General features: G+C 38.0%; 1 protein-coding gene across 1 annotated transcript; it reads left to right on the top strand.

Annotated features, from left to right (window-relative positions):
• The first annotated feature begins 867 nt into the window (after positions 1-867).
• Positions 868-1,455, top strand: LOC150078450 (uncharacterized). The gene has a single exon (XM_090384569.1). It carries the CDS (start codon positions 868-870, stop codon positions 1,453-1,455), a length of 588 nt encoding a protein of 195 aa, XP_090240695.1.
• Positions 1,456-8,570: the final 7,115 nt, after the last annotated feature.

Here is an 8,570-nt window from a genome sequence, read left to right as displayed (position 1 = left end):
GATGTACAGTAGAAGCAAGTATGGCACACCTATCAAATAATAAACTCATGCAGATAAAGGAAATCTGAAAATATGGATATCCAAGTCACGCCCAAATAGACAAGTTGTCCTTGTGAGACCGCATATTGAACATACGTAGTACATTCAAAAAGTTCCCTGAATTGCACGCTGGTATTTAAATAGTTTGCGCTACGGTCTTGAGGTTTCGTGGGGGGGGGGGGGGGTTGACGTTGAATTTGGTGCGCACAGATGCTAAGTGGTAACTGACTAGACCACTTCACTCGTGTGTTCACAGCTGATTGAATGCGTAATATTGCAGTTTGAACAGCACGCTAACATCATGTTTTTTAAACTTTAAGAAAATTCTACAGAGATGCTGCAAGTTTATGAAGATGATGCTTTGAAGAAATAGTAGTTTGAGTGGTTTAATTGGTTTAAAAACGGACAGGAAACACTGGAAGATGAACCTCGCAATGGACGCCCTTCGACGTCACACGAAATGTTTTAATTCTGATGTTATAACAGTTAATGTATTAAGTTTTAATGCTATATGTTTTACATATTTAAGTTTGTAGTATGTTTTATGCTTTAACGTTTTAAGCCCGAGAAAGAGTAAATGAATTCATTTAAAAGTAAAGGAATTAGGAGATATTAGCAAATTATTCTAAAGTATAAAAAGTTGTATAAATAGGAAATTTAAGCATTTATGATCCCTCCCCCCCCCTAGTGCTTATGGCTGTACCTGGGTGATTTGTAATAAACAGATAAAATAAATAATGAACTTATTCTTGTATTGCAGCTCAACCTGACAATGACCAGTCCTTAAACAAGTACATACGTGAGGTTCTAGAAAACTTCAGGAACCAAATGAAAACTGGAATCCCCGAGCTTAAAGTACCCATCTTAGAACCTCTATTCCTTGAAAGCATCAGCGTCGATAAAAAAGAACTCTATTTCGATGTATCTTTGACCATCAGTGATTTGTATGTTTCTGGACTCTCAAACTTCTCCGTTCCGAAGATGGAGGCCAACTTGAACAATTTTTCGCTTCTATTTCTCCTGCAGATACCGAGTGTGGTAGCAACAGCTGAAAGATATGAACTGACTGGTACTGCTTTATCTGTTTTTCCTCTCACTGGTAAAGGGAGAATGAAGCTACAGATGGACGACTTTCGTTTTGGTGTGGATTCAACTCTTTCTCTAAATCCTGATGGTTATCTTCAATTAGGGGAAACTGTTGTGGATCTGAATTTTACTAAAATCTATTTTGACCTGGAAAACCTCCTAGGAGGTAGTGCCTTAGGTAATTTGGTTAATAAACTGTTAGGAAGTCTTGGCAAGGTGCTTTTTACAAAATTTAAGCCCAAAATTATTGAATCACTGAAAAAAGCTTTATTAAAATCTGTAAATAAGAAATTGGCAAAAATTAAACTGTGGGAAATTATAAAAGAATGACCCATTAATTAAGCTTGATTTAATTACATATATCTTAATTTGTTTATGTTAAAAGCTGTTTTGTTTCTAAATTTTGTAATATATAGAAAATAAATATCTAGCAGAAATATAGTTGCTACACTTAATTCTGTTTTCGTAGTCAAAGTTAATTTTTTACAGATAGGCGAAGAGGTTTTTTATGCTTTCCTTTCGGAATCTGGCAGGTAGTTTCATTGAAACAATACGATACATCTCTTAGGGTTTCTTCTCAACAGATTTGCTGGTTCTTTCAGCTGTTGCTACCACACTCGGTATCTGCAGGAGAAGAACAATTAATTTTTTTAGAATTACACGAGATTCGCCAAAGAAAGAAAGTGTATTACAACAAAAACGAATGGTCAAATAGAATGGAGAGGAGCAGATGACCATGAACACCAGCCTCGAAACGAAATTTGGAGTCCAATATCAAATGCAGAAGGGGATTTTCCCTAATCTAGAATGTAGGATCTAAAACGCTCCTGCGTCCTAGACGCATTGCTCTGAATTTAATTCACTCCTCGCCATACAAGTATTTCCTGTCCAATGGAAAGGATATTGCCAACTTCCTGGAAGGTTTCCGACCACTTCACACTGCCTTTACTCTTCTCAAGCTCCTGTAAAAATCACTCCTTCCAGCATTAAGCCTTTTCATGCTTCAGATGAATAAACGACTTCACTTCGCAATGCTTAAAATGATCTCGATCTTTCTTGAATTCACTCCAATTTTTCATCGGTCTTTGTATGTTAATATTAGTGCACAATATGAATAGTTACCGTTCAACAACTTAATGTCATAAATATTAAGTTGTTGTTGTTTGAAGAAAATTCAAGAAGAGAGTCCAAAAAGACTCTTTCTTGAAAAAGAAGATTCTTGAAGAAAACACCATATCATACCACCAACTTGGTTTCCTTTGTAATAACTCCGCAACAGTTATCCACGGCGACACTTTTTTTGTAAGATGCAGTATGTTTATGCATACCTCTTACTGAAACTGAAAGGCATAGAAATAGCAATGACAAATTCCGTACACTTAGGTTTAATTTTGGGCCATCAAACTGAATTTTCAAAAACATTAAATCCCTGCGAATTACGTGCCCTATAAACTAAACATCCTATGTACTGTTTCTTCCTCTATCTTAGGGTGCTGACAGACAATCAGTAATTAAATTACTATTTTATAAACTTTGTTTCTTTCCGAGTCTTATTGTCCAATATCTGGCTTTCTGGGAATATAGTCTTCCAGTTAAATGCTGATCAAGTTTCTTCTAATTATCCTTAAAGTCCGCAGTCCTTGATTGCATTCTGGGAACACGGTACCTTCCTGACCACCATGAACAAACTCCGATCACAGACCATTCCCTGTATTACACCATTCATTATAGCAGGGATGGCTTTTCCCATGATGCCAAAATGTTGTCTATGGACTTCCTAATATTGTATCCCCTCCAGAACTGAGGGCTTGTACTTGCTGTCTGTCTAAGCGCTCAGATACCCCATGCCACCACTTGATCTATCCGCTGCAACACAGAGGTCGTATTTGTGTAGTGAAATGACTTGTACGTTTCGTCCAGATCTTCAATAGGATCGTCAGACAGGTTGTTAAAGACCAACAAGACCCTGTTGTTCTGACATTATAATGAAGCAAAGTGAATTGGAAACTGTTTTCTATATGCTTTAAGGCAAGGGTTCTTTTTTCGCCGGTTCGCAGATTAAGATTGGGAGTCAGATTTCTGACACACGTGTTGGATTTTAAATGAGAATGTATTTACTTTAATTACTGTACTTTACTGTTGTCTACAAATTAAGATTGTAGACAATAGTACGATTGCTCATAACTGTTATTAACCTCACTGTTATTGAAATATAACTAACGCTTAGAAAATTGGATAGTTGAAATTTGCTATTAACGCGTAATTAATTGGTAGTTGTAAAAATAAGTTTTGGTAGTGAAAAGCTCGCATGTTCATTAAAATTCAAAACTAGTATGCAAAAAGACCCTTGTGAAGAAAGACATTTGAATTTATTAAAGAGGACCATGGCGATACATCGGTTAAGAACCCCTGCTTTAAGGTTCCTAGGCCAAAGAATAATTTTAAAAACAATGACGTGGGTAACACATTCTTCGATAACTTTGTTTCTTGACTTTTCTGATAGTTACCTATTACTAATGAAGAAATTAGTAATTTTTGCCCATTGTTGTTCTGTTTATTTATCGGTTATATTGATGAAGGTATAACAAGCTTAATGTCCAAGTTTGCAGATGATGTCAGGGTGGTTGTTAATGACAGTATGCTACTGCAACAAGATCTAGAAAAGTTGGGCGGATGGGCTGAGAAGTGGCAACTGAACTTTAACATTGACAAATGCAAAGCACCGCATATGGGTAGAAGTAACCCCAGAGGAACGTACCAGCTGTATGGTACTACTCTTAGGGTAGTGGAAAATGAAAGAGACCTGGGTGTAATTCTGCATTCAGATATGAAGTTTTCTGAGCAGTGCAGATAGGGTGCAAGAGTAGCTCATGGTGTCTTGTCAATGATATTGAGAAATTTTGCTAGTAGGGAAAAGGAGGTGATTATCCCTTTGTATAAGGTAATGGTCAGGCCGCGCCTTGAGTACTGCGTAGAGGTCTGGAGGCCTCATTTTAGGAAGGATGTAGATTTACTTGAGCGTGTACAGAGAAGGGCAACAAGAGTGGTGAGGGGAATAAAGGGTTTGCTTACGAAGAAAGGCTTAACTTCTACAAATTGCAGCGTCTGGGGACTAGGCACTTGCGAGGTGATTGAGGCGTATAAGGCCTTGAATGGTTTGAGCAGGCTCGATGCTGATGGGATTCTTTTTCTTGCTCAGATTATGAACTTCTGAGGGGGTATAAACTCAAATTAAGGAAACACAGTTGTAGAATAAACTGCAGAAATATGCATTTACCAGTGGGTAGTTGATTGCTATAACAAACTTCACAAAAGTAAACTTAACAAAAATGAATAAATTGAAAGAAGAACTGTACAAACTTTTGGGGCGAATGGATGGGTGAAATGAAAAGTTTTTTTTTTTTTTTTTTTGAGATGCTGTTATAAGTTTGCTTTTTTCCGTCATATTCTGTTGCTAAATACCAGTAAATTAATATAATCTATAGGATGCGAAGAGTGAATCTGTATTTTGGCAGCATATTTAAGTAACATTTTTCTGCGGAGATGCAGAGGGGGCTCATGAGCTTCAATGTATAGACTATGAGTTGGAGATGTCGTATATGCACCAAGTGCAATCCGCAATGCATTATGTTGAATAGGATACAGCCAGCGTAGTACACTCCTTCGGGCAGAATCACAGATTGGAGCACCGTAATCCAAACTGGATCTAATCAGTGCTTTACATAATAAGAGCAACAAAGTTATACGATCTGCTCCCCAAGACAGGGCAGATAAAGCTCTTAGCATGTTGATCTTTTAAAGACAGGTAGTACGTATTAATTTAATATGCTCAAAGAAGTTTAGCTTACTGTCCAGGATTAGTCCCAAGAATCTGATATTGCTGGCAATCAAAAAGGTGGAATTTGATAGCCGAAGTTCAGGAACTGTATGCAATTTGCGTTGACTGCACACTGTTTTCTGTTGGGAAAGACTATCTATTGAGCTCAGCCCACTTTTGTACTTTATTGAGGGACATCTGCAATTGCCTTTCGATAGATCTCTTGTTCTGAGAGTGGTAAGAAATAGAGAGATCGTCAGCGTAAAGGTATGCCTCTACAGTATTTGGAATTTCTTTTGTTTCAATTCAATTTTGTTCTTTTCAATTCTAAGGGCAAACAGGGTTGCACTCAATACTGACCCTTGCGGTACTCCTTCCTGCGAGAATGTAGTAGAAAGGGAATTTCGATATCGGACCTGGAAAGAGCGGCTCTTGAGGAAGTTCCTAATAAATATAGGCAGGTTGCTTCGTAGACCCTGATTATGGAGGTCACGGAGAATACCATAACGCCAGCTAGTATCAAATGCCTTCTCTATATCTATGGAGACCATAATTAGGGGTTCGTTTTTCACAAAGGCATTGCGAATTTAAGATTCAGCCTTGATCATCAGATCAAAGGAGGACCTGTTTTGGCGAAAGACATGCTGACTATTACTTAGTAGATGTTCGCTTTCAATAACCCAAGTTAGTCGACTATCATTTTTTCAAGAATTTTACCGAGGCAACTTGACAGAGATATTGGTCTGTAACTATTAGGACTGTAGGGATCTTTTCCAGGTTTCAAAAAGACCAGAACTGTAGCATGGTGCCAAGGAATCGGATAAACATTTTCCAGGAAGATTCTGTTAAATAAGACTAGCAGCAGTTGTAAGTTTTTCTCACCAAGGTGCTGTAACATATGTCCCATCTGGTCCAGCGGCACTGTTGCGTGTTGTTCTGATGACTTGCAAAAGTTCACAGTATTGGAGAGGCTGGTTATATGGAAGTTCGAAAGTTGATGGGTCTTTGTTCTGTTGCGGTCTTAGTTTTCTGAAATTCTAGAGTGTAGGTGAAAGCAAAAGACTTGAGCAATTTTTTGCCTAAGGCATTTGCTGTATCCAGAGGAGCAGAGAGTTCTAGCCCATTGCAGGAAGGAATTGAGGAAGGAACAGTTGGAAACTTCCCAAAAACTACCTAATTGTCTTTCATATTAATCTTGGGTTAGTGTTTCTATTGATAGTTGATGCAAACCGATTCCAAGAGTCTTTCTTGGTTTGTCTTTGAGTGACACGCGCTTTTGCCCTTAGCTTCTTGTAGTTAATAAGATTAACTATAGTTGGAGTTCGACGAAATAAAGTCCACGCTTCATTTTTTATTTTTTTCGCTTTTCTGCATTCCTCATTCCCTTTGTTTTTTAACGCGGCTAGCTTTGGAGCACATTTAGAAGGAGCTACAATTGAGATAATTTAGGAATTCATTAGTGTTTCGAAAGCAACACCAGTTGCTTCCGAAAAGTACAATGACTGGAAGACGAAAGGAGAACACTTCTCCAAAAGGAAATCAGATTGCAGGAATTTAAAGCGAGTTCATCACAATAGACGTTCCGGTGTGCAGGATAATGAAAAATTGAATTTAGGCAAACAACAGAAATTGTGGGGCGTAGTTGATTTGATTTTTAGTTTTTATGGCGCAAAAAAGTCAAAGGTTATAATGCCAGGAATAATTTAAATTTTTACAAAAAAATTCGAGATTTTGGTAACCTATGAAAAGGATTACCGTGGGGGTAGTTGATGAACCCAGGATTTGGTAGTCGAGTGCCTATTCGAAAGCCACTTCTTTCTTTAAAAAAAATCGAAAGATTCGACTGGAGTGTGCCGCCAACGCCAAGAGTGGACTGTGGAACAGTAAGATCATGTGGTCTGGCGAATCTCGATTTACACTTTTTTTGCACAAATGGTAGGGTGAAAGCGTGGAGTGAACCTCACGAAACCATGCATCCAGAGTGCCCCCATTGCTGGAGGTAGTATCCTGGTATTGAGGGTATGTTTTGTTGATACGGACTAAGTCGGCTCGAACCGTTAGATTGTGTTACCTCCAATGGACATCTTTATATCCAATTTTACCCTTAAGTACTTCATTTTTATGCTGATTCCAATGGATTCTTTCAAGACGACAACTCAACTATTTACCGTGCAAAAATTGTTTCAGAAGTTTCTGAGCATTCTCAAGATTTCCAATATCTAACCCCAAGCCTAATTTCCCAGACTGGAATCCAGTTGAGAATGTCTGGGCTATTTTGGAAAGGGCAGTTCTGTTTCACAGTTCTCTACGGTCCACAATACAACAGCTGATAAATATCCTGATAGAATGGTGAAATCTGAAGCTAAACTTCCTCGGACAGTTAGTGGAATCCATGCCCCGACGTGTACGTGCTGTAATTCGGGCAAACGGTGGCCTTACCAGATACCGAAAATAAAGTTCAACTTTTTGGTCAATGATTGTACATTACTCATATAAAAAGGAATTATTTACTACATCATTTGTACGCGATAGTTTATATTGATCCAATACATTAAATTTATAACGGCTGTATTAAAAACAAATGGTTGTTTCTTTATTGAACAGCGTTTGAACATTTAAGATTCAAAGCGGTCTTTTGAAGTTTGAATAGAACAGTCCTCAAAAAGATTTTCACGTTCTATGATTACAGTATAAAACAGGTAACAAGCTCAAACGGGAGCTCGTCAAGTTTTATCTACACATTGATATTTATTATTTAAAGCGGTCCCAGCCAACCAATGGCAACCCCGCTGTCAGTTACACATAATTTAGCAGTACTCTTATACACTCCCTCTCTTGTTTGCCCAAGTACAGGGAGGAAAAAACCTGCCATGACCAAAAAAGATTGATATGAACAAATTTAAAAATAATCAAATTACATAAAAAATAAAATATACATATAATTAAATTTCAGACAAAGTCCAAACTTCATTGGAAAGATCTGCATCTGTTCAGTCTGTTGGAAAGCCAGCAGCCCTAGGAACTGCCGAGAGCAGAAATTCCAGCACAAGGAGCTGGAGTTGCAGTGGATATCGCAGACTCAAGCCTCCACGATTTCACAGAATTCTAGGTAATTCGGCATACACCATACTGCATTACAAATCCAAGGCTTCCAGATGCAGAAGAGTCTTCCGCCTAAGAAATTTTGCAGTTGCAAAGGCTTGGAAAGCCAAGAAGTTCTCCTGTTTATCAACTAGAATTGTCTCGCAGCCTTCTGCCATAAGATTGAGATTACTAACCTGAGATACCAATTCAAATCATAGATCGCAGTACTCCTAACAGTTGTACATAATATGTTCCCATGATTCTCTTTTGCCACAATGGCAACTAGATCTTTCATTAATTCCTAAATCATGCAACTTTGCGTTAATCGAACCATGATCAGTTAATAAGAACAGCTTGTAAGTTTGGGGCAAACCATTTGAATTTTATCGAGGCTGCATTTCTTAAATCTGGGAAAAAATTGTGTAATCTGCCCTTTATCACAAACACACCAACGCTCTTGCCAGACTTTTACCAAAGTTTCCCAGATTCTTGTCCTTTCCTTCCTGGGATCTGCCAAAATGTCCATTGTATATTCAGAAAAGAA

Source organism: Mastigoproctus giganteus, chromosome 11 (genome assembly GCF_048544385.1).
Source record: "Mastigoproctus giganteus isolate SK-2022 chromosome 11, ASM4854438v1, whole genome shotgun sequence".
NCBI lineage: Eukaryota > Metazoa > Arthropoda > Arachnida > Uropygi > Thelyphonidae > Mastigoproctus > Mastigoproctus giganteus.
The sequence above is the reverse complement of the archived record's forward strand: the minus strand, read 5'-3'. Positions and strand labels throughout refer to the sequence as shown.

Bases quoted from the DNA above. Each gene is read 5' to 3' on its own strand.
- LOC150078450 (XM_090384569.1), top strand. From the start codon at position 868: ATGAAAACTGGAATCCCCGAGCTTAAAGTACCCATCTTAGAACCTCTA.